This window comes from Scardinius erythrophthalmus (assembly GCF_964197995.2).
Source record: "Scardinius erythrophthalmus genome assembly, chromosome: 22".
NCBI classification, from domain to species: domain Eukaryota; kingdom Metazoa; phylum Chordata; class Actinopteri; order Cypriniformes; family Leuciscidae; genus Scardinius; species Scardinius erythrophthalmus.
In genome coordinates this window covers 27,675,798-27,703,717 of record NC_138242.1, presented here as the reverse complement: position 1 = coordinate 27,703,717, position 27,920 = coordinate 27,675,798, and the positions used below count along the sequence as shown (strand labels likewise).

The window sequence follows — 27,920 nt, the reverse complement described above, 5'->3', positions numbered from 1 at the left end:
ATTCTGATGTGGATATATATGGTCGTGTTGTCTCCAGTCATTACGGTAATCTGAGCCAACAGTTGCGCTCGGTGTGAGTGTGTGCGCGTGTGTCGTGTTTTAAAGCGGTAAACTGTCTGCAAAAGGACATCTTATTGTCAACTCTTATTTTGATTATGGAAACCAGCTTGTAATTTCTTTTGCATTTCATTGAATATTAAAATGAACGCGGCACGCAGGAAATCATCGACACAGACATCAGTTGTTCCTGACAGAAAATAATGTCAATAGACGGAGGCGTATTAACAAGCGTCGAGTCATCTCGCGCGGACGTCCACAAAGCAGCGCGTCACTTCAACGCTGTTTCCTTCGCGACGCTGCGCTGCGTTTGTGTGCCTGTCATTCATTCTGTGACATACAATGACCATGTCGGTCCCGGAGAGAAACTCTGGATCTGAGGAGAAGGAGGACGAGAGCGAGGATGAGAGTGAGATCGTGGAGGAGAGTCCGTGTGGCCGCTGGCAGAAGAGAAAAGAGCAGGTACTGCTGCAGACACGCGTGCCACTCGCCAGCCGTGTCTCAAAACCTTCACAACTGCCTAAATAATCAACTCGTAAATCATAAATGTGCTTGTTTTTAACGTGATGCCCAGAATTGTTGCTAAGGTAGGCAGCTCACTGATGCTGATTCTTGAAGTAGACAGGGCGCTATGGGCTGAACATCACATGCCATGCTGTCTGGGTTGGCAGCACACAATGATCCCCAAAACACGGTCTAGATAGTTCTTCTTATTATCATTGTTCTTCTTCCTCTTTTTCTTCTTCTTCTTTTGGTTTTAAACCCTCTAGTGCTGTTCGGTTCGTCAATTTTACGAAAAATTTAACGTGTTTTTTTTTTTTTTTTTTTTTTTACTTCATCGGAATGGTATAAAACTTGGTAAAGGTTTTGGCACTTGTTATTTGAAGAAGAAACAATCATGAACATGGTTCAAAAAGGTTAAAGGTACAACATGTAAAAATTTTGTATCAAAATATCTAAAAAACACTTGCACAGTGTTATATTTCTTTCAATTGTGTACTTACATTATCCTAAATATTTCCAAGAATTTGTAAATTCAGAGAAATTTACAATTTTAAATAGTGCCCGTCCCTGGTCGCCTGTCAATGACTTAATATCCGCGTTTGCTTGTACTGCCGTAGTAACCATGGCGACAGATGTGGACAACTGCGTAATGTTTAGCGGTACGCTGTTTCGTTCAAACATTGTGGATCATGGCAAGCAGACTTTGGGACAAAGGGAGAACTAAAATGAGGGTCAATAGGCGTGGCTTACTGCTAGTCTCATATAGCCAACAAGCTAACACATAGAATAACATTATAACTTTCAACACACTCAAATGCTGTTTAGTATGATAGTGTAACGTTAGACCAAGTGACACACCGCTGCGTTACCTCACAAGTTTAATTAGTCAAATAAACTAGTAATTCAGCACTTGCGGGTAGTTCGGTAGAATTAAATGTCCTTATTCCTTTATTTCCGCGGGACTCGCGTGTTGCGCTGATATCTGTCTCTCATTAGCAAACATGAATGTTTTCACTCATCCATAAACATTATTAGATCCATCAGCATGACAGCAAGTTCCATGATTCCACTTATCTCTGCTTCATCAATCTACGCCTTTGTTATTGTAAGAGGTTAGCGTAGGGGTGGGCGATATCTCGATATTTACGATATATCGAGATATTTTTTAAACTCGATATGGATTTTGACATATCGTATATATCGATATATTGTTTATATTTAATTCTGATTTCGCCAATTTGCTTGTTTGCCTTCTCTGTGCTGTGCTCGCCCCCGCCCTCGCGTGTTGTCTCATTCAAGTCCCCCGAGTCCGGTCAGGCACATCAATCTTTTCCCGCCCAGCGAGTGCTTGAAGTGCGTCAGAAACAGTGAGCGCGCGATCAGTTGTTGTTGGTATTTTTTTGTGTAGCGTCGCCTCTCGCCGCATTGCTTTTGTTTGAGGGCGCTTAACACTCACACTTAACATGCTCCCCTAGAAACGGGCCTGGCAGCTCGCGCCAGCTCTAGACACGTTGAAAGTTTCCTGATTGTGACGGATGGCCGAATTTACATGACACATTATAAATTAGCATTAGCCTAAGTTACCTATTCTGCTATATACAGTGCCGAAAAGAAGAGAAGAAGATAAAGGTGGATAAAGACAGAGGTAAAGTGATGTAATGAATGAACAGTTTATCTAATTGCATAGTAGTCAGATACTATAATTTAATGGCAGTTATTTTTACCTTAAACTTTATGCTAGCAGTTGTTCTGAGTTCCCCAGAGGCCCCAGACAGTGTTATTTTGTAACAATCATGTCAATTTTTAGATGCATTTTTATCACTTTTTTTTTTAATTAATGTTTTACTCTACAGTTGTGCAGTTTTTGGGGGATATATGGCATTTTTTTTTATTTATTTGCCAAAATTAGTAATGATATTTCTATACAGGTTTATTAAAAATAGTACAATATGTATTATTTCTTCCTTTATTTTACAGTTAAATTATTATTTTTGTATACAGGGATTTTTTTTTTTTTTATGCTGCAGAAGCACTTTGTTCCTACATGAACAGCCTACCTATTTGCACTTCAATAAAAAAAGACTGTGGTATTTGGCATATTTGTTTTTGCAGTAGTTTTTGGGGGGTTATTTTTCCTGTAAAGATATCGAGATATATATCGTATATCGAGATATAGCAAAATATATCGAGATATATTTTTTGCTCCATATCGCCCAGCCCTAGGTTAGCGTCCCCTAGCGGCGAAAAAAATACATATTGTAGCTTTAAATTGGAAATGAATAGGAGATGAATTTTATCTATTGGAAATGGTTAGTACTGTGCACAAAACAAATCTTACTGAAAACTCATTTGTTGTGATATCAACCTCAAATTTGGGATACATCTTGTTTAGATCTATGGCTTTGATTTTCTCACAGTTTTAGAGTAAAATGTGTTTGTGAAAATACAGTGCTATGCATAAGTTTAGACACCCATACTAAAGCTAACTAAAAAGAGGAATAAAAAATCATCTTTTGGAAACTGAACTTAATGCCTTAATTTAAAAAAATAGGAAAAATCCAACCTTTAAGGACACCAATTTTCTTTATGAATGAATAATGTATCGTAAATAAATAAATGTTCTTCCTTAAAATACAGGGTGCATAAGTTTGGACACCCCTATGTTAAATGCCCATAGAGGCAGGCAGATTTTTATTTCTAAAGGCCAGTTACTTCATGGATCCAGGATACTATTCATCCCGATAAAGTTCCCTTGGCCTTTGGAATTAAAATAGCCCCACGTCATCACATAGCCTTCACCATACCTAGAGATTGGCATGGTTTTATTTCAGTTAGCCTAATAGCTGGTTTGATTTGCATTGATAGATGATCTTACTCAAAGTACCCCATGCCAATCTCTAGGTATGGTGAAGGCTATATGATGATGATGGGGCTATTTTAATTCCAAAGGCCAAGGGAACTTTATCAGGATGCATAGTATCCTAAAAAATAAAATAAAAAAAATACTTAAAAATAAAAATCTGCCTGCCTCTATGGGAATTTAACATAGGGGTGTCCAAACTTATGCACCCTGTATTTTAAGGAAGAACATTTATTTATTTACGATACATTATTCATTCACAAAGAAAATTGGTGTCCTTAAAGGTTGGATTTTTCCAAATTTTTTAAATTAAGGCATTAAGTTCAATTTCCAAAAGATTATTTTTTATTCCTCTTTTTAGTCAACTTTAGCATTGGTGTCTAAACTTATGCATAGCACTGTATATATTTCATATACAAATTTTGTTGCGATATCAACCTCAAATTTGGGACACATCTTGTTTAGATCTATGGCTTTGATTTTCTCACAGCTTTAGAGTAAAATGTGTTTGTAAAAATATATATTTCATATACAAATTTTGTTTTGTTTGTAATTTTGTGCATTTTTTCATAACAATAAATGTAAAACTTTTTTCAAGTTCACTTTAAAAAAAAAATCTTTTTAAACTTCAACAATTACTGCCAGGTGTCGTATTTAAAAAGAGACCAAACTTAAGTCTTTTCTCCAAAGCATTCAAGATTTATGACCGCTTAAGTTTGAAATTTCATTTTCAGGTCTATGCTCAAAAAGTGAATAAATGGAGTATAACTACTGCTTAAATATAATTTAGTACCCTAAAATCCACTATGTTGGTTAAACCAATTTAAAGGTGCATTTCCACCACGTCTAGGTAGGTAGCTCACGATGCTGCTCAAAAATGCAGTAGGCAATTTTTGTGTAGGCAACTTGATGCCAGAGTAAGCCGCTTGTTATGACAGCCGTGAATGTTGTGTAGGTAGGCAGATCACAATGTAGGCCTATATATATATATATATATATATATATATATATATATATATATATATATATATATATATATATATATATACACTGTATATGAAATATGAAATATATGAGATAAATATGAATACAAATATATCTTAATTCATATTTATTTAATTTATGTATTGCATGAACAATGTAGGTTAAAACAAACAGAATAATGGTAACACTTTAAAATAAGGTTTCATTTATTAACATTAGTTAATGTATTAACTATACTAACATGTATTTTTTCATCTTTGTTGACGTTATAGCTAATAAAAATACATCTGTTCATTGTTTGTTCATGTTACTCCACAGAGCATCAACTAATGTTAACAAGTACAACTTTTGATGCTGTAGAAGTGCAGTTCATTATTGCTTCATGTTAACTAGTAAAACCTTATTGTAAAGTGTTAAGAGAATAACAAACACAAACAAGCATAGTGAATGTCTCATTAGAGTGTCAAATAATTCAGTCTAATTTGTCTCTTCAGACATTAAAAGTTTAGTGCAGATAACAAGATAAGGACTTACTGAAGGTTATCACAAGCTTACACGCTTTCTCATCATTTAAATTGCTGAGTCGAGTGCATTCATTTTTGACCCTCCCTTAATGTTGCTTTTCAATTCATTGGCAAGTGGGTGAGTAAAGTAGTGCTGTGAACAGCCAGTTTTATTAAACCATGCTTCCATTTAGCATTGTACTGTAGGTGAATGACTACTTCGAAAAAGTATGCATTTTGGTGGAAATGCTAGTCTGGGTTTCTCTTCACAGATACATCAACTCTTATTACAGTACTTATTTTAAAGCCTGGATTTTTGCCTTCGAAACACAGAAACGCAGACATTTCCTCTTTCTAAAATAGATCCAGAAAAAGCCTCCGGGTTCTCTTGGAAAGAGTTCAGCACACTAGATGAACTGATTTTTGTTCTGTAGCGTCAAGAGAAAGGCATGCATGATGACATACAACTTGTTTAATTATTAAATGTTCAACCGACCATGAATAAGGGTGTCTGCACACACAGAAATGCACATTTTCCACCCTGAAGATATTTGTAAGTTCTTATATCAGTGATCTAAAGAACATCTGCTTTCATCCACAATTATCGAAGTATCAAATTCCTGCAGAGTTAGACAGTCTAGACCCAGTTTGACTAGTTTGAAGCAAGAGGATTGTGTCAGCTCAGCTACGTTAGAAACTCACTAGCACACTAATGCAGAAGCACTTAGATGTTCTGATACCACACTATCCTTCTGCTTGAGTGATGCTTTCCCATTACGTTACTTGGAGCAGTAATCAGCCATGACTGGAGACTTAGCATTAGGGTGTCTGACTCTGTTAGTATTGATACATCTTTCATGGCATTACAGATGCAACATATACCATATATGATATGATATGATATGATATAGATGAGTTTAGAGTACTCAGTGTACACTTTCAAAAATGTTTTTTTGCAGCAATGCCATAGAAGAACCATTTTTGGTTTCCCAAAGAACCTTTCAGTAAACAGGTCTTAAAATAACTAGCCTATATTTTCCCTGAGGGCCATTTTCCCTGTTTCATTCACACTGCCGGTAGGAACTCTGAAGAGACGTAAGCCGGCTGACAGCGACGTCATTCAAGCGTAGCATTCAACAACATCAACAACTGGAGGATGGAGGATGCCATGATTGGAGCTGTGTTTTTGTTGTGTTTCTTGATAGTGGATATGGAATATAGACGTATAAGTTATGCGATTGAAAGAGCAAAAAGGAGGGCTAAGAGACGAAATCTACATCTAGCAGTGCAATAAATCATCAAGGCTGAGAAAAGAACACAACTCTGCAGACAAAGGGACTGGTAAATGCTATATCACCATTTTCCTTGTTCGTACATCTTTTTTAATAAATATGTCCGTTCGCCACTGTTTTGAATGGCATGCATTCGGGCCATCAATGTACACTTACGTCACTGGTAGTTTCTATCGTGCTGGGTATTATCATTTGAAAACGTATTTTTAAGTTTTAAATGTTTAAACCTTTTTTAAAAGCTTTATTTTTTAGATAAATAAAAATCCAGATATATGGACCCCACACTGTAAAAAAGTTGTAATTAAAACATTACATTTAAGCATTTTGCAGACACTTTTATCCAAAGTGACTTACAGAACAGGAACAAAGCACTCATCAAAGAGCCAAGAATCGTTGTAGTGCACAATGGCAGGTTTATTAGACAACTAGATTAGGAAACCAGCTAGAGAGGACAAGAAATGCAGAGAAGATTATTTTTTTTTATAATTTGTGTGTGCATGCATTGGTTTAAGAGTGTGGGCTGTTAAGTGCTTGTGGAAGAGGTGTGTCTTCCGCTGCTTCTTGAAGGATGTGATGTCCTCAGTAGTTCGGGTGGAGGTTGGCAGCTCATTCCAGATAGGGTGAAAGTTTTGGAGAGTGACTTTTTGCCTCATTGTGAGGGATCAACAAGGCGTCGCTCATTCAGTGACCTGAGCTGGCGAGAGGGAGGGAGCGTACATTTGTAGTAGTGGGTTGAGGTAGGACGGAGGAGTCCTGAAAGCCACCGTTAAAGGGATACTCCACTTTTTTGGGAAATAGGCTCAATTTACAACTCCCCCAGAGTTAAACAGTTGAGTTTTACCGTTTTCGAATCCATTCAGCCGAGCTCCGGGTCTGGCGGTACCACTTTTAGCATAGCTTAGCATAGATCATTGAATCGGACAAGACCATTAGCATCTCTCTCAAAAAAATGACCAAAGAGTTTCGATATTTTTCCTATTCAAAACTTGACTCTTCTGTAGTTACATCGTGTACTAAGACCGACGGAAAATGAAAAGTTGCGATTTTCTAGGCTGATATGGCTAGGAACTATACTTTCATTCCTGCATAATAATCAAGAAACTTTGCTGCCGTACCATGGGTGCAGCAGGCATAATGATATGACGCAGCGCCTGAAAATAGTCGACCCTATAGTCTACCGAGCCGGGGACTATTTTCATTAACTAAAATTTATTTTTTTAAATAGGAAAAATATCGAAACTCTTTGGTCATTTTTTTTGTGAGAGATCCTAATGGTCTTGTCCGATTCAATGATCTATGCTAAGCTATGCTAAAAGTGGTACCGCCAGACCCGGAGTTCGGCTGAATGGATTCGAAAACGGTAAAACTCAACTGTTTAACTCTGGGGGAGTTGTAAAATGAGCCTATTTCCAAAAAAAGTGGAGTATCCCTTTAAAACTTTAAACTTGATTCTGGCCACAACTGGGAGCCAGTGGAGTGAGATCAGTAGGTGGGTTCTCTTTGACTGATTGAAGACTAGACGTGCTGCCATGTTATGGATCACCTGCTAAGGCTTAAGGCCCGTTCACATCAAGGACGATAACTATAAAGATAACGATAAAGATATAATTCTAAAAATCGTTCTCCATATTAAATAATAACAGAATTCACACCACAACTATAACGATAAAGATATGAGGAACGATATCGTTGGGATCACTTTCAGAACGATTTTTTTCCAGCTGTCAAACGATAAAAAACACTGACAGCCAATCAGAATCCATTCTAGCAGATCATCCATTTTCGCTACTTTGAAACCGCAGCGCGGGCGCGCGCGTGCTTAGAATAAAAAGACCGTTATCGGTCGTTGGTGTGGACGCATAGATAGTTATCTTTATCGTTATCTTTATAGTTATCGTGCTTGGTGTGAACGGGCCTTAAGTCATGCTGGCTGGAAGGCCCGCTAGTAGAGCATTGCAGTAGTCCAGTCTTGAAATTTCAAGCACTTGGTCAACTAGCTGTGTTATCTGACAGGAAGGGTCTGGTTTTCCTGATGTTGTAGAGTGCAAACCTGCATAACTGGGCCGCTGTTGAGATGTGAGTGGAAAAGCTCAGCTAGTCGCCAAACACCATCCTCAGGTTCCTTGCTGTGGTTGGTGTTAGTGTCGTGGATCCCAGTTGCACAATGACGTTGTGGTCAACTGATGGGTTTGCAGGGATTACAAGGAGCTTTATCTTTGCAAGGCTGCAGATGACGCTCCTTCATCCATCTGAAAGGCAGCCAGATCATCTTCATAGCAGTGATAGGAGAAGCCATGTGCCTTTATGATTGTGCAAAGTGAGGTTGTGTAAATGGAGAAAAGAAGAGGAGCGAGCACTGAACCTTGAGGCACCCCAGCTGATGTGACTCAGACACCCTTCCTCTCCATGAATAAAACCATGAAAGATCAACAACAGTCAGTAGGGCGTTCTCCGTGGAGTATCCGCTTTTCAAGCCAGACTGGTTTTCATCAATGCACAGTATATTAAATGTTTAATCCATAGTGAAAGTTTCATTAGCCCTATTCACACTGGATTAATATTATCTGGGGACCTCGTGTGATTTAGAAATTACCAGCCCACGTCTAAATTTCGTGTGGTGCATTCGCACGGGATAAGCGAAGCCTGTGATTTTACTCGAATTTACTGCATGACTTATCTCCCGGATATGATGGCATTATTATAGGTCTTGTCGTTATTATAGGTCTAGCTGAATGATATATCATAAACAGAAGAATGTTCCTTACCGCATACTGCTATTCATGTCATTCATCTCCATCTAATCATTCTTTTAGTTTTTGCTCTTCTGATGGTTTTCAGCTTTTCTTTCTGCAAATTGTATAGTTTTATGGTGTATATAGCGATATGACCCAGCACACAAAATACTATCAAAACACTCCAACGCTCCATTCTTCGCGAAAGATGGATAAAAAAGCGCACAGGAAACAAAAACCTTGAATAAATTATAAACGACCCCGCCAAATCACAGAGATGCCGATTCCCACGGGATTAATATTATCACAGGACCTCGGTGTTTGCCGAAATATGATAGGTCATTTGCCAGGGAATTTTTACAAATGACTAGAGGTCACCAGGAAATACTTATCCTGTGTGAATAGCGCTATTGTCTTGCTTTAAAATGGGAATGGAGTTACACATGAATGTTGTGGGGTTAAGATCAGTCAGACAGGTGCACAAGAGTAGATACTGTCGCCAACACACACCATGAGCTTCGATCCCTCTGGAGCTGTCAGCTGAACAAGCAGCGCTCTCCATTTGTGTTAATTAAAGGAACAGCTCACTATTTCACATCCCCCACTAATGGTATTGAAGATAGCCATTCAAATGTCTCTCATCAGCTTTACCAATCCTAAATTCAACTCAGGAAGTTGGAGATTTATGACTTCTAAAATGCATAAAAACATCACAGTTTGCATTTGAAATCATCAGGAAGTAATTTTATTATTGTATGCTTTGACATGTAACCTTCAGTAACTATTTCTACCACTGAGAAATGATTTGAAAGTCTACGTTTTTTTCACTCTTCCGAAAACGTGAATAATGCATACAGGACAAACATACATCAATACTAAGAATACATATTTACAGGAACAGAGTTCTGCATTATGAAAGTAGATTGTCAGTGTTTTCCTTCACAAATGGATGTTGAGGACATGATGTTTGGATTTTTGTGGACGCAGCAGGAAATTCACACTTGGATTGTTTTTCATTGCCTGAGTTCTTCCAGGAAAGTGCAGGAAATGGCATGGCAGAAAGACAATTACAGTGTCTTTATTTATCTCCTATTCTAATACTAAAGCATATGAACACATATTGTTTATTGTTTGTTTCAGTAGTACTTTTCATGACCTTTATAATTTCCTACTGCTATTTACGTGTTTTCTCTTTTTCACAGCTTTGGTTAGGTACAGTAATGCACTGGGTAGTAATTACTAATTAGTGTCTCTTTATAGAGCTTTTTTTATATTAAAGGTCTGTTTTGCAAGAACACATTAATGCTTCTTTCAGAACCGCAGATGCCATTAATGACTGTTGGAAGGGATTCACGCCATTATAATGATTGATTCTTGTTTTTTGGCTCCAATATTGCTCTCAGTTGGCAAGGATTCATTTATTTACCTTTTAAATTCAGCTTTCATTTTTAAAGGGTTAGTTCACCCAAAAATGAAAATTCTGTCAGTAATTACTCACCCTCATGTTGTTCCAACCGCGTAAGACCTTCGTTCATCTTCGGAACACAAATTAAGATATTTTTGATGAAATCTGAGCCATGTCTCACTCCTCCATAGGCTGCTATGTGACCGAAACTTGCTGGCCCAGAAAAGTTATTAAAAAGATCGTTAATATAGTCCAAGTAACTCCAGTGGCTCAATCTTAAGTTTATCAAGCGACGAGAATACTTTTTGTGCGCAAAAACAAACAAAAATAACGACTTTATTCCACTATTCATTTCCTTCTCTCTGGACCTCTAGTTGGTTCGCGTAGTGTTTTTGCGCTGCGCGTCTGTGTTGCACGTCATCACACATCACACACATGACCGGCGTCGGCCAATAGTGAGCCTACGTGGTGACGTGCAACACAGACGCGCTGCGCAAAAACACTACGCGAACCAACTAGAGGTCCAGAGAGAAGGAAATGAATAGTGGAATAAAGTCGTTATTTTTGTTTGTTTTTGCGCACAAAAAGTATTCTCGTCGCTTGATATACTTAAGATTGAGCCACTGGAGTTACTTGGACTATATTAACGATCTTTTTAATAACTTTTCTGGGCCAGCAAGTTTCGGTCACATAGAAGCCTATGGAGGAGTGAGACAGCGCTCAGATTTCATCAAAAATATCTTAATTTGTGTTCCGAAGATGAACGAAGGTCTTACGCAGTTGGAACAACATGAGGGTGAGTAATTACTGACAGAATTTTCATTTTTGGGTGAACTAACCCTTTAATGATCTCTTTTTCTTAGAATGTGTTGAATGTGTTCTCTGAATTTTACAGAAAATTCCCAGGAAATGGGGCAAGACTTTACTTTGAAGGGTTTCACAGTCATTGACCTTTTTTTTTTTATTAGATAGTTCTACAGATATTTAAGAAATCAGTAAAACAATGAATAAATTGATAAATCAAATTAATTAATCAATCATGATTATTGATAAATTGATAAAGGAGTCTACAATTTGATAATCAAAAATAATTAATAGCAATGTATATACATTGATAATACAATATTCAATCTAGCAATTCATAACAAAATGATAACATTGGAAAGTTATTTTTTAACAAATTAAATGCTATTTTCATTTTCTCTATTGATTTTTCTATTCAATTTCAATATATACCTGGTATATTCTCTTTAGGTTTTTGTTAATTTAATCATTTATGATGACCCCAGTTTGATTAATCAATGTTTGATTTGTTGTGTCCTTGTGTTTTCTCAATACAGATTGATGGTCTAGTTCAGAAAGTTCAACCCTAATCTCTTGTTCACAGGGGTTATATACAGTCCAGATAAACACCAATAAGATATACACCAACTGAACATGAAATTTGACAGATTAAAATAAAAGCTTTGCAATAATCCAATAGCTAACGTGTTAAATCCACTCAATGCTTATAATTTGCTCTGTCTGACCCTAAAACCCGGCTCAGTGGTACGAAAGGAGAGGAGGAGTCTTTAACAGTGACAATCTAAATGCATTTTTTGTGTTTCCTTGTAGTATTTTAATACATTAATTCTGCAGTACTTTCAGTATTTCCCTAATGAGTGGTTAAAGGAGATTAGTAAATATTTGACCAAATGTGAGTTGGGTTAGTGTCCTGCTATGCACACAGACACATCGACCTTTGAGTCTTACATAACTTCTCCAATGAAATCTATTCAGCGAGTGTAGTTTGTTTTACACTTTTGCTAGACTGTGATATTGACTATTTTAAAAATAGTTTGTGTGAGTTGTACTTTTAATGCCCTGTTTTACATGCATTTATGTAATTTATTTAATGTCTAATGTTTGATATTAATTACAGCTCACACTTCACTCTTGTTCAGTTCACCAGAGACTCAATATTAGAAGATTTGTGATGTACAGTACATGTGCATGTTTGAAGTACAATCACAGTTCATGTGTACTTTTAACATCTGTCCGATCGATAAAGCAAATGCATGCCAAGCATTTCTGCAACTGTTGGCTCCTGGAACAATAGAGCTGTTTTTTCTTATTTCAGAACAATTCTTCCATTGTTTCAACCTCTTTTTATTTACTGGTTGGTCTGCAAAGCCTGGTATTGCCTGGTAATTCAGCAATAATCTAGCAAAGCCCTAGCAACCATCCAGAACAAGACGTCCTTGCATTGTGGCAGTGAGTTATATAAGGGCCAGCACATTCTGTAATTTTACTCTCTGTAACCTTTTTCAATTATGCCATATATCATAAAAAGGAAACGGTGCACTTATGATTTATTTTTTTCCCGTTGCCTAATGGCAAACTGGTTTCTGATTAGGTTAAGAATCCAGCCACACATGATCCAGATTTAACCCTGACTAACCTCTTGAGTCCAGGGATGAGCCCAGGGCTGTTTTCTTGTTGAAAGAGGGACAGATTTGACAGCAGTGTCTGGATTTAGAGGTCAGCATGAGGACACCGTCCCTTATCCAAAAAAGCTCTTTCACCTTTTCACATACACACGTACACCAGACGTGACACTGGCGGAAAGTGGCCCGCAGAACAGCGGCTGCATGTGAGATTACACTGAGCTATTTTTAACCTCATCCATCTGTGATTTTATAGCAAAAACTGAAAGGTATAGTGCAGGTTTGCAACAGCGATGGAAAAAGTTGATAAAGAAACATTCTTAACGTGATGATAGATCGCAGTATGCAATTTGAAATTATGTAAGGGGTAATTCACAGTCAGCGAAAATAAACCCAGACAGAATGATTCTGGCCCTGATGCAAAGCAGAATAAAACTCCTGAAAGAAACACCAATGACTATACATTATCCTTTTTACGTGGCTATTTACCAAATAAGTATTTAAATGTACATGAAATATTTTAGTTTAAGTTAGGGTTGGGAAAAAAATCGATTTGATTTAAAAATCGAGTTGGTAGGTCAAATCGATTCATATTTTTTTTCTCCCCCTCTTCAGTATAGCGTACAATACATACATTTTGCATTCGCCAAATCTTCCTTTGGGGTTTCCGTAGCCCTCGATGCTTCACGACAAAAAGACTAGCATGTTTAATTTTTTAACGGTCCTCCACGACGACGACGACGGCGCGCGAGTGAGAGTGAGGGTGTGTGTGTGACTGTGTGTGTGTGTGTGTGTGTGTGTGTGAGAGAGAGAGAGACAGCGTGAGTGTGTATGTGCGAGATGTATCGTAACAGAATCGAACAGAATCGAATCGTAAATTGAGTTTTTTTATACAAAAATTTTTTTAGGGGGAAAAATCGCCCAGCTCTAGTTTAAGTTCTATTGTGTTAGAAGACACACACAGTTATAAGAGAGATATTAAACTTGTACAGGATTACGGTTTATCAGGTCAAATACAGTACTATTTGAACTCAGTTTTGCACTTGACCAATCAGAATCAAGTATACTAGAAAGCTGTGCCTGTCATAATTATGTAAGGATTTATCAAACAAGCGATTCTAACAATCTAACCAAAAGCAGCAATGTTTGATTGTGATATTACTTTTATACAACAGTTAAATAAAGAAGTTCATAATGAATAACTTGCATTTTATACTATAAAGTTAGTCGATTTTTGCATCGCCAGTGAAAATAGTTCCAAAAGAAGCCAAATCGGAATGTGCAATTAAAAGACGAGTGAATGATTCAATGACTAACTCATAATGACAGGCACTTGATTCATTCCTGAATGAATCAGTGGTTTTGAACGAATCAGTTGAATGAATGAATTAAACGACTCACTCTGAAAAACAGTTGCTTGTCGCCACCTACAGGCATAATGATGTAACTACAGAAAGAGTAATTGAAAATACATACTACTAATACATAGACTAACAATCTGTCTGGAATGAGCAAACACGGACAAATTGAGTGAACAATCTGTGGAAACAGTGAAAAGTCCCAGTATCAGCACTCTTGCAACGCCGATCAGCCAATCATATTCCAGGATTGGAACTGATTGCTGTATAATTGTACATTAGAAATGAGAAAAAAAATATAGTGCATTAAATAACATCAGTTTAATACATTATTGTGCTTTTATACAAATGAATGCACATCTTTGACGTTGGCCTATTTTTGCTTTATTAAGTTCCTTATCAATCAGTATCAACTACCATAAAAATGTATATAGCAAAAACAGTGAGAATATAGAGACTTAATGCTTTTATATCTCTGAGAATAGATTTGTGTGGGTTAATGTGTTAAAGAAGACAGGTGTAATTATAGCTAAAATTATACTGTTGTATTGAAGCAGCACAGTAGGGAACTTTACTCTTGCATGCCAACAATTATCTTTATGCTTTTTTGTGCACGATGTCTATTTTAGAAATGGCTGCTTGTGAAAAAAGTATTTTTCTGTCTATTTATTCTGCCTGTACAAAATATACTTTGTTTATTGTTTGTTAGCCTTTAAGAGAATTATAAAGAGTTTACCATGTGGACTAGTTTCATCGAAGTTTCCATAAATCCTCTATTGCATTCCAACATGTATTAAACCCCACCTCAGCCCCAGTAACCTCTTGACCACAGGTGAAACCCTGTTGCAGGCAACATGCCATACAAGACCAAAGGATTGTGGGTAATCCATTTAAATCGGGGCTCAGACTGGCGGTTATTACTGCACTTCTTTCTTTGCGTTTTAGGATCAGCCCACTGGTACCCAGAAAGCCTTTAAGATTCAAAAGAAATGACACTTTTAACTTTAAAACCTGAATTTAAACTAAATATGTCCTAATCATTTTGATTTTATTATATTATATAATTTTACTAAAATAGTTTTGCATATAAAACATATACTTTATGTAGTTTAAAAAAATATATTGATATAGAATTAAATTTTTTTCACATTTTACAAATCAATTTAAATAATGTAACCAGTAAAAAAAAAAAAAAAATAAAAAAAAAAATATATATATATATATATATATATATATATATATATATATAAAACTTATATTTTGATTTATTGTTATTCTTCATATTATCTATTATTCATATTTATTAATTATCAGAACCAATTTTTTTCTGAGATACAAAAAAAGTAGATCTCATAAATTTTGCTAAAATAGTTTTGCATATAATACATACTTTATGTAGTTTAAAAATATATATATTGATATAGAATTTTTTTTTCCACATTTTACAAATCAAATTAATGTAACCCCTAAAAATGTCTTGAGTTTTTTAAATATCTTTTTCATATATATATAAATATATCTTATATATTGATTAATTGTTATTATTCATATTTATTATCTATTAGTCATATTTATTAATTATCAGAACCAATTTTTTCTAAGATACACAAAAATAGTAGATATCTCATAAGCCTGATCTTTTTATTTGTTTACATTTTATTTTTGATCAAAAGGTTGGCTGGTTGCAGATTGATTGAAGCACATATAAAGAGAAATGCCTTTTTTTCTTATATTTTTCTCCATCTTGATAGAGATAGACTCAAGTTTACATAGAATCTGGCATTCTCCATAACATAATATATCAAGAAAATATTCCCCTAGGACTTCGGTACTGGTTCCAAACGGTTAAAGCCACAACCTCGTGGTCACCACCATCAGAAAGCTACAGGAAAAGCACGTCTGCATCCTTATATATTTGGTGAGGCTGATATATCGCAGTGTTTTGAGTGCTTGGCTTGATTCCCAGATTATGACTCAAAGGCTCTAGTGAAGGCTGCACAGTTCCTCCACAACTATAATCACATTATTAACCACAACAAGTGTATGATGATACTGAGAAGGGATCATTTCAGCATGGTTTGAATGATCACCAGTGTACTAGAATACAGATATGAGTCATCCTCTACATATAATACACCTAATATCTTGAATAAATAAAATTAGCCTGAATTTATGCATATGATGTGTTAAGATACCCAACGATTCTGCCATTTGCTTACAATAAACACTTTTGATCCAGTCATATCTCTAGAAACAGCTTGCCTCCGAGTGCCAGTCAGAAAGAGGTGTACCGTAACACATCTAATAGAGGAGACCTCAATCAAACAACTCGGATTGCAACATGCATGCAATGTGGTTCTGTCTAGTCTTGATCTTGAATTTAACTTAACCACTAATATCATGCTTGAGGGAAGTATTGCACAAGTTTTGCATTCTTTTGCATCTACACTACCATTTAAAAGTTTTGGGTCAGTCTCTTCTGCTCACCAAGTCTGCATTTATTTAATCAAAATACAGTAAAAACAGTAATACTGTGAATTTTAACGAACTATTTTCTATTTAATATATTTTAAAATATAATTTATTGATGTCAAAGCGCGATACATTACCGACAATGTAAAGCTAGCAACCAGAGTTATTTTATGTGACGTGGCTGACACATGAGAAGAGTGCATTGACATGCATTAGAAGCGGAAGGCTGGAGATGTTCAACTAAAGTGTGTAAAGCTGAGCTGTGTCTGTCTGACAGCAGTGAGATACACAAAGCAGACAACACACACTTATTAGTCATACAAGTGCAGACGGACGCTTTGCTCTCTTCGTCTCATCTCTTCAGTCATTATCCCTCTCTCAGCATGATCCTCCTCTGTATGTCTCTCTGTATGTCTAATCTCTCTCTCTCTCTCTCTCTCTCTCTCTCTCTCTCTCTCTCTCTCTCTCTCTCTCTCTCTCTCTCTCTCTCTCTCTCTCTGGCTCTCTCTCTCTCTCTCTCTGGCTCTAATCCAAATCCCAATTCAACACGCTCTCTCTGAAAATCACAAAAGATGCCTTTCAATTCAGTCTGACAAATTATACTTTCAAATTTTGATTTGAAAAGGGTTTTTTTTTTTACAAAAGAAATGGATGTCCAAACAAATAGTGGTCAACAAATATGGGGTTTTAATGGTTGATGCTGATTTATATGTAATATTTAATATAATAAGTGTAAACATAATTGACAGCAAATGAGATGTAAAAAGAGTATAAGAGTATGAATTAGTATGAATGTATGAATATAAAAATACAAATAAAACTGATATTTAATTTAAGTTCTAACTTAATTGACATACACAAAAAATTGTTTAATTGATGAAAAGAATATATATGTGTGTGTATACTGTGTATATATATATATATATATGAAATAACACATATTTTTTAATAAACACCCCCCCCACACACACACACACACCCACACACACAATCCTTATCGGTTACATCAGATTCAAAATCAACAGCTCATAATTTCCCCACACTAAACATTTAATTCCAGTTACTTGAGAAGATGGAAAATTGAAATATACATTGGTCAAAAGGTGTGAAGTGTGCATGTGTAAAAGTGTTTATTTGTCTCCCCCTGCAGGTGAGTCAGGGGAATGTCCCTGGAGTGGAGAGCGCTTCTCTGGCCATGGACACTGAAGAGGGTGTGGAGGTGGTCTGGAACGAAGTTCTCTTCCATGACAAGAAGGTCTTTAAGACAGTGGAGGTGAGTGCTCAAACAAACCATTTCAGTTTATACTATCGTTCAAAACGTTGGGGTTGGTAAAATGTTTTACATTTTTGACATAAGGCTCTTCAAAAATACAGTAAAATCTGTAATATTGTGAAATATTATTACAACTTAAAATAACAGTTTTTCTATTTTAATATATTTAAAAATGTAATTTATTCCTGTGATCAAAGCTGAATTTTCAGCATCATTACTCCAGTCTTCAGTGTCACATGATCTTTCAGAAATCATTTTAATATGCTGATTTGCTGCTCAAGAATAGATATGTAATAGCTAAAATGATTAACATGCTAAAATGTTTTTTTTTTTTTTGTTATTTTTTGTAGGACAAAATGAAGGAGATGTTTGAGAACCTGATGCAGGTGGATCATCCTAACATCATCAAATTTCACAAATACTGGCTGGACATTGGGGACAATCATGCTCGGGTAACACACACACACACACTGCTGGTATCACTACTCTTTTCATTATAATAGTTTCATGTTATTGTGACGGTGTAAAATAACTACATCATACATTTTTCATGCATTTTGATAAACTTATTGGGAAACAATCCATGTTTTTTTCAGTTTGGTGCAGTGGCACAGAAAATACATACTTCACTTGTATGGATAGTAAAGCTAGTATGTAACCTTAAAGACCATATTAAACAAATAAAATCCATTATGTTTGCCTCAGATCCACTTTTGACACGTTCTGTTGCTTGTGATGAACATGTTCAGATTTGGATTTCATCCACATGAACAATATAATCAATATATTCATTGCTGAAAAGTCCAAGGCTGCGTCTGTAATCACATACGCTCTTGAGTAGATACTTATTTTGAATGCATAAGTACTCCACAGCAGATAGTATAGTAGGGAAGTATGCGATTTTGGATTCAGCCTTGAATGATTTTGATATTTTTGAAGTGGCCGCTATATCAAAATAGCTTTCTCTTTATATCCCTCACAGGTTGTGTTCATCACCGAGTACATGTCGTCTGGCAGCTTAAAACAGTTCCTTAAAAAGACCAAGAAAAACCACAAGACCATGAATGTAAAGGTCAGGCTTTCATAAGAATGTTAAGCCCGAAACTGATGTCTAAATATATGATGTAAATTATTATTATTGTGATTTTTGTGTTTACATTTCTATATTTCAGGCCTGGAAACGCTGGTGTACACAGATTCTCTCTGCCCTCAGGTGACACACTTTTTCAGTTGTGTGTGTTTGTGTTGAAGGTTGTTGTGTACATTAACAAGCATGCAACTTCTTCCACTCATCAGTTACCTGCACTCCTGTGACCCTCCCATCATTCACGGCAACCTCACATGTGACACCATCTTCATTCAGCACAACGGCCTCATTAAAATTGGATCAGGTATATTTGCCCCTGCACTCTTTCTTTATTTCTCCTCTAAGTAAAATATCCTCTTTTTAGTCAAACGTTTTACCAAGAAAAAAATATTTCTGAAAAAATGTTGATTTGATTAAAAAGTGAATCCATATTTACTGAGCACTATTGCTATTAAAATCTGTGTAATCATCCTCCATTGTCTTCTTTCAAATCTTTTTCTCCCCCTCTGTAGTTTGGCACAGACTCTTTGTAAATGGTGAGTCATTTTAACATTTCATGTAATATGTATAAATTTACCATGTTACTACACTGAGAAAAAATTTATATACCATTGTATATTCATTTTGTTTTCAAGAATATTTTTTTATCAGCCCTGGAAAAGCCTGGAAATGGAACAGCTTATTGAACCTTCAGACATAATATATGTTAAAAAGTGTCATATTTGATACATCAGGCTTTTAATGCTTATTTAGTATGATATAAGAGAATATGGCTTTCATACTTGAGGAAGATATATTCTCACTCTATATCTCCCAAAAATATGTCATCATAAGATATTTAAATGCTTAGTTTTATGATCAGCTCTGTAGATTTTATAGTGTGGGGAAAAACATATTGCAATGCAATGTTATGAGATGAACAAATAAATGTTCCTCAAAAGCCTGATGTATCATATAATTTAAAACTCACATTTTCATGATTTTTCCAAAACATTAGGTATGGGTAATCAAGTAAACCTAAGCTGCTTCAGTCCAGTAAGCAAGTATCTTGAAATATTACTAACGATATATAAGTTATTCTTATGTTTACTTAATAAAATTTCACAGCAAAAAGACACATGTATCACAAACTGAAGGGGCTGTTTTTTAAAATTATACTAAAAATGTATAAAGTATCAATCAGATGACAGAAAGCATGTTGTAGATCATGTTGATAACTTAGAAGCGAATCAAACATGATACAGTAGACTTAAAAGGGTAAAAGTTAATAAAGTTAGAAACCCACATTTTGCATAAAATATATTTTTATGAGAGTTTGACCCACTGTTATCATCTGTTCTTACCCAGTGTTCCCAGTCCGTGGTAAAATACTCCAAAATCGAGATGATAAGAAGAACCTGCACTTCTTCAGTCCAGAGTACGGCTGTGAGTGTCACCACATCTTCACTTTGCTTTCTACTGGATGTTTGTGTAGACTTTTCGGTTTATATATTTTATATCTCCTTCTCTATTCTTAGCATGTGAAGATGACTACGCCATTGACATCTTTTCCTTTGGGATTTGCGCTTTGGAGGTGAGATACCAACAAAGCATGACCTGGCAATGTTATATATTACTTACAGCACTGTATTGCACTGAAGTGAGCCAAGTCCCTCATGCAATAATATTTGAGTGTATTCCTCCAGATGGCCGTGTTGGAGATCCAGGCCAATGGGGATTCTGTCGTGTCTAAGGAGGCTATAACCGATGCGGGCCAATCGCTAGAAGACGCTCTTATGAAGGTATGTGTGCAGGCATGGTGTTGTTTTGGGGTTTGTGTTTAATGTGCATGATAGATGCTTTTCTAAGTAATTAGACTTGATGATAAGCAGGTAAAAACACTTGTGTTAGATCTAGTGAGATCTTATGAGCAAACATTCTCCCAGTAATGTTAATAGAACATTCATTCAAACTTATGTGGTCTTTAATAATTTTCTCAAAACATTAGCACAAAAACATTATTTATACATCAGTCATGGTACGTTTTTTTTCTGAGATGTTTTACTTGGACGTTCGTTTAGCAATTTTTAAATGTTACTACTCGGTTTAGAATGTTGAGACAACATTCCAAAGTAACTTTTCCATAATGTTTGGAACACAAAATGGAATGTTCGCATAACAAAAAAATTTTTTTACGAGAACATTCCGAAATAACGTTTTGTCAACTTAATGGGAGCGTTAGCAAAACATTCTTAGAACATATTTTTGTTAGCTGGGTAGAATATCATAGACACTCGAATAGACACTTCCCTATAGTAGTAGAAAAACGTACGCCATACATACTATGTCCGAATACATAGTATTCGAAAAACAGTAGGCAAAAAGTCCCCGGATGACCTATTTCTTCTGGTGTGATTCTGAAGTTTGCAAACGATGGACACTTTACTATCACATGAGGCCACGGGAGAGGATTTATGAATGGAAGTGAAGCAACGCAACTGACGCCGCTGGCAAAACCAGCAATACAGGTTTGAGAGGTGGCGCCCCGACAAATCTCGCGAGAATCATGACTTGCTTAACGGCACGACGTCACATACATCAACAACATATGAAGCAGCCTCTGTGGAAGACACTAGCACACATTTCAGACGTGAATCATGGCAGAGTCGATGAAGAAAGCGCGGTCAGAAGAGTGCAGAGACGGCTCTGCGTGAGTGGTATTTACCACAGTAATGTTAAATACAAGTACTCCACAGAGACTCTAGGGGTCGCTGTTTGAGAAAAACGGAAACTACATAGTGTGCCTTTAAATCCTCTCCCGTGGCCTCATGGGATAGTAAAGCGTCCGTCGTATGCACAATTCAGAATCTCGCCGGAGGTAGTAGGTCATCTGATTACTTTTTATGAGTACTGTGAATTCAGACATATACTTCTTTTGTCACAAACAGTTTACACCTACTATATAGTAGGGAAGTATACGATTTCGGATGCAGTCATGCTCTTTTTCTTGCTTCACAGGAGTTCACCCAGTCGTGTGTGCGTCACAACCCCAGACTCCGCCCAACGGCACATGACCTGCTGTTTCACCGCGTGCTGTTCGAAGTGCACTCACTGAAGCTGCTCGCAGCACACTGTCTCATCAATAACCAGTGTAAGTGTGCAGGAAAATAGATCCAAAATGGGAATGTATTGATTGTAACTGCACAGAAAAAAATGATATAGTTTTAAACCACTCCATAAAATACCACCTTTTTCTATTATTTATTCTCTCTCACTTGTAGTGACAATTTTAATAATTTCACAAATAGACAGTGTATTTATTTGAGTTTAAATTATTTTATTGGCTCGCAGGAAATCAGTTGCCTACAGTTTAGTGGTCATTAAAAACCATAATATTTGTATATTGTAATTGACCAATCATCATCACAGTATTAGAGCCACTATTATTTTAGTGCCATGTAATACTATATAATAATATTTTGTTGTGAAGGATTACCTAAATTTCATAAATTTAAGATTCATTGGATTGCAGGTCAAATACAAAATTGATTATTATTATTATTATTGAAATAAAACTTTCAAAATATTGCTTTCACATTTGATCTGGGTTCAAAGACATGCTTCCAGAGAACTGTGTGGAGGATAAGACCAAATCATTCGACCCAAATGGAGTCATGGCAGAGATTATTCACAAAGACGATCGTCCCCGCGTTCAGCTCAAGTAAGTCTCACCTTATACTACCCCTCAAAAGCTTGGACTTTTAAAAGAAATGAATACTTTTATTCAGCAAGGACATATTAAATTGATCAAAAGTTGACAGTAAAGACATTTATAATGTTACAAAAGATTTCAATTTCAAATAAATGCATTTGAACTTTCTATTTATCAAAGAATTCAGAAAAAATGTATCGAAGTTTCCACAAAAATAGGAAGCTGCAAAACATCAGATCATCATATTACAATGATTTCTGAAGGATCATGTGACACTGAAGACTGGAGGAATGATGCTGAAAATTCAGCTTTGATCACAGAAATACATTATGTTTGAAAATATATTGAAACAGAAAAACTGTTATTTTAAATTGTAATAATATTTTAAAATATTACTGTATTAATGTATTTTCCTTCATCAAACAAAATGCAGCCTTGGTGAGCATAAGAGACTTCAAAAACGTTTGAAAATCCTACCAGCCTCAAACTTTTGAACGATACTGCAAAAGCACTATGAAACTTTGATATATGATACGATACATAGTATGACACTATATGATACAATGATATATATTTAATTATTTTGATTGATCTCTCCTGTCCTGCAGGTATTCTCATGTTTCTCCTCTCGAGCTCGACAAGTTTCTAGAGGATGTGAAGTAAGTGTTGCCAGATAAAAGTTAAAAAGTATCCTGTGGCTTTTGTGGTTCGTAATGAATAAATGTATTTTACCGCCCAGGAATGGCATTTACCCGCTGATGAACTTTGCGTCCGCTCGACCCCATCCTGTACCTCGCGCCCTCTCCATGTCCCAAGAACAGGTGGAGACGGTGAAGACCCCAACGCCTGAGCCTCAAGAGGCAGAAACCAGGAAGGTGTGTGTTCTTATCAAAAGACACTTATGATAGTTCAGTTCACTGTTTTTCTTTAGTTAATCTTAAGTTGTCATTGTTCTAGGTGGTACAGATGCATTGTAACCTGGAGTCCAATGAAGACACTTCTAAAACTCATGTGAGTTTGTCACAGTTTAGTGTACATGTGTTTAGGACACAATATTTATCTAAAGCAGAAATATTCCCCTAAGACCAATTTCAAGTTAACCTCGTAATGCAAATACAATACACCTGGTATGTTTGGATCCTGTGGAACATAAGCTTATAAAACATTAGTATTACTCTGAACTGTTTTCAAACTATATTCATTTTATCTGCATACACTTTTACTTAAAAAAAAAAAAATTCTCCTTTTTAAGCTGCAATGTATCATCAATAGGTGAAAAGTGCAGTTCTTGTTCAAACTCTCTTTCCTTCAAATTTAGACTGTATGGCCTATGAACTTCTGATCTACTAACAGACATTAATTTAATCTGTCATTTTATTTTAATTTCAGAATTATTTTGAACAAAAAAAGTTACTAGGTGTACCGTTAAATGGTTATATCTCACATTTTTTAATAAAAAATCAGAAAGAAATCAGTGATGTGTGTTTTGACAGTCTTAATACATAACCAAAGATTAATTTTCGTACTAAAAACTATGGATTAAAAAAAATAATAATAATAATAATTACCTCTTCTTGGTCAAAACGGACCTGAATGGAGTTTAAATGTCTTGATCAGACATTTGTCTTGATCAGTGACGCTGCTATTTGAATGCGATTTTCTGTTTAGTATCTTTCTTGTGTCTCTGGTGATTCATCTGCCTTTGTTTTGATAGTTATTTATGATAATGCAAACTATTATACTCACGTTTAAGAATACTTATGGCAACATCTGTTGTGTCTGTGGCAAATGGAACTGATTTCTGTTTTCACAGCTAACTCTTTTCTTGAAGCTGGATGATAAACTCCATCGGCAGCTCAGCTGTGATATTATGCCAAGTGAGTGAAACCTTAAAGACCTTAATAAACATTAGATTTTTTTCCGCAAAATCAACTCACATTATCATCTCTTCACCATATAAGTGCAATAGAGGGTAAAAGTTAATGACCCACAACAATGAAGTAGCAACATTATATTTCAGTGCACACAGTATGTACAATCTATATCTATATCTATATCTATCTATCTATCTATCTATCTATCTATCTATCTATCTATCTATCTATCTATCTATCTATCTATCTATCTATCTATCTATCTATCTATCTATCTATCTATCTATCTATCTATCTATCTATCTATCTATCTATCTATCTGTCTGTCTGTCTATCTATATATATATATATATATATATATATATATATAGCAACACAACAGTATAATACAGACAAGATACTTATTTTTTTAATTCACACTAAGTAGGCCTTAGTGTCAATCGACTGATAGAACTGGGTTTGAAACAGTGTTGTTATTGTTAACTAAAGCTTTTTTTTTCCAATAATTTTTCAGCAATTGTTATAAAGTTGAAAACAAAAATACAATGTAAATATTAGATGAAAAACTTAATTAGAAACTAACAACTAACCTTAGCAACTAACTTAACCATTTAAATACTAAACTAAAACTATGACAGAAATACAAAATAAATTCAAGATAAATGTAAAATTATTTTACAAAAAACTAATAATGCCAAAAGCACATAACAAAAAATTTAAATGGAAATATAAAATAAAAGCTAATTTAAAATATTAATAAATACTACAATAGTATAAATAATATTGGTTTGAAAAAATACAATTCTTTTCATTTCTTCAATTTCCTTGTTATTTTGTGTAGTAGGTTTTAAATGAGTATTACAAATATTTAAACACTAATCAATTATCTTTATTATTATTAATCAAACATATTGACTATAATATAATTATTAATATAAATATAATTAATATAATTAATTAATTAATATAAATATAATTGACGATAAAGTATAGTTATGGTGTTTGGAGATTGGTACAGATTTAAAAATACGATGTGTTTGTGGTCGTTTCAGGTGACAGTTCCAGAGATTTGGTCAATGAACTTATCCATCATTCCTTCATCAGTGAGGTGAGACTAAAAACCTCACACTGCATTATATTTGCAAGCTTCCTCAATATGTTCATCATCTCAAAGCATATCAGTATCCTTTCTTACATGTAACATGAAATGAGAACTCACAGAAGCAGCACTCTTGTTCACTTCTTTGTCCTAATCCCACATTTTGCCATCGATTTCCACAGGAGGATGGTGACAAGATAGTGGCGTTCTTGGAGGACGCTTTGAACCGACATCGTGGATCTGCTAGTGCCACAACAACGATATGAATGACAATGCTCTGTTGCCATGGTGACGGGCATTTACATGCCAGTGGAACCTGAGAGAGGGAGGCCCGCCAATAGATTGGAGAAGGACAATGGAAACGAATGATCCAGTTTGTCAGTTAGTATGGATAGTTGAAATTGAGACTGTGGTCGATGGCAGAACTGGTTTCTATGACAGGTTAGGGGGCCATGATGATTGTGCTTACCTCCCTGAGTCTCCGTCCAGCACTTCCAGGTGTCACTGTAGGAACCGTCCTTCCCACAATCCCATGCGGGGGGAGGGCTTAAGGGCAATTCTGCCTCTCTTGAAGAAGAGAATTGCGAGTGGTGTAGGAGGTGTCTGCTGTGGAGAGCTCAATAGATGATATATGAAAAAACAATCCGTTTAGAAAAACGTTCAAAATTGCCAATCTACTTCATTTTGCAGCTAAAACACAATTCTACGGAAAAAAACAGAGGTCAAAAACATACTCTACGCAAGTACGCCAACGCGGATGCCAGTGAACAGTCCGGGTCAACGTGATGTCATGAGAAAGCGCTGGCGATTTCATACGATGTGATTAGTACTGAAACGTAAAGTTTTTAGATAATGAAAGCCAGAATTTCCACTCTAACCTAACCGTTATTGGGGCATAAACAGATGGATGTAACGTGGTTTGTTTTCTGGTGTTCCTGCCCGATTTCCTAGTTAGCATTAGCTAATCATCCCACACCTGTTCTTCTAACTAGCTCCCTGTTATTTAAAGTCTCTTGAGTTCTCCTTAGTTCTTTGTCCAGTGATGTTTGTATCTTAGTGGTTGTTTAAAAGTTTATCTCCTTCTGTTTGGATAAATTAAAATGGTCGTACTCCGTCGTTGTCCGCGATTCTCTACAACCTACCGTTACAATGGATGGTACAAATAAGCTCATATATAGTCATACGAATTAGCCACCAATTCATCAAAATATAAAAGTTACGAATTGCCATGAGAGTGTTGGTCCCGTTGCACATACTTTGCGTGCGTTCTTGAGTTACTGTGGCATTAACAAACCTTACATTAGTACTCGAGGGGTTGAAAGTTAAGCTATCTATGCCATTAAACCAGATTTGTTGTTATTCAGGTAGCTAGCTAAGCTATAATCATCAAAAGTTGAACTAACTTGCTTGACAATATTCTTTTCAAACTGTCGATCTGCCATAAGCGCCTGAAGGCTACAGGAAGGCTTCTTTAGCTCGTCAGTTTTCCCAAAACGCTATCTATCCAAATGTATTGCTTTAACTGATGTGGTTAATGCCAATCAAATGAATATATGATTGTTTATTCTCCTACACATTGCCCTGTCAGCTATCACAAGAATGTCTTAATATGCAGTTGGTCTGTTTTGCAAGGAGTATATACAGGAATGCATTGCCTTATATATAAACATTGCTGTTTGCTGGTGTCTAATAACATGAATTTAATTTAATTTCAAAGAACCACACATTTTATACAGAATCACACATGTAAGGAACCTGATGGATCCTGGTTAGTCAACCAGCTAACCAGACTACATGGTTTTGGTGAGGACTTTTGTGGAATGCATTATTATGTACATTTCTGTGTGAAAAACTATAAGAAGTTCTTTGTCATGAGCATTTACTTAACTGAATAAAGACTATGAAATGAACGACTGATTGCTTGATTTTCTGATTAGCTTTTAGTATTCACTAGATACTTTTAAATGGTCCTGACATAACTAAATCCCATGTAGCCTCGCTTTATGTTCTTGTAAAAAGATGCTTAATATTTAATACTCCCTTTAAAATAGTTGGATAGCATGTAAAGATGGGTACAAACCTACCTAGCGATGCATTGTGATTATTTCTTTAATGAATCGATCTACACATTTTTAACCGTTGAATGTGTGCAGTGCCATATTCTGTTTGTTGCCAATTCTTCTTTTTCTTCTTCTTCTTCAAAAATGAATAAAATCTGAACTTCCACAAAGTTATTTGCATCAAATTAAGCTGCATTCACCGTCATGTCGTAATAACCGTAAAGCTTTTGAATCACTCTCGCG

The 27,920-nt window shown here is 35.7% G+C and overlaps 1 protein-coding gene across 1 annotated transcript; it reads left to right on the top strand.

The window, feature by feature from the left end:
* Positions 1–27,920, top strand: nrbp2b (nuclear receptor binding protein 2b). Its single transcript, XM_081353384.1, has 18 exons — positions 1–519; positions 17,744–17,866; positions 18,217–18,318; positions 18,849–18,938; positions 19,039–19,079; positions 19,163–19,257; positions 19,466–19,489; positions 20,301–20,378; positions 20,471–20,526; positions 20,639–20,734; positions 21,951–22,083; positions 22,548–22,653; positions 23,253–23,303; positions 23,384–23,519; positions 23,602–23,655; positions 24,458–24,521; positions 25,571–25,626; positions 25,800–27,920. Exons 1-18 carry the CDS (start codon positions 400–402, stop codon positions 25,881–25,883), a joined length of 1,509 nt encoding a protein of 502 aa, XP_081209510.1. The 5' UTR covers positions 1–399; the 3' UTR covers positions 25,884–27,920.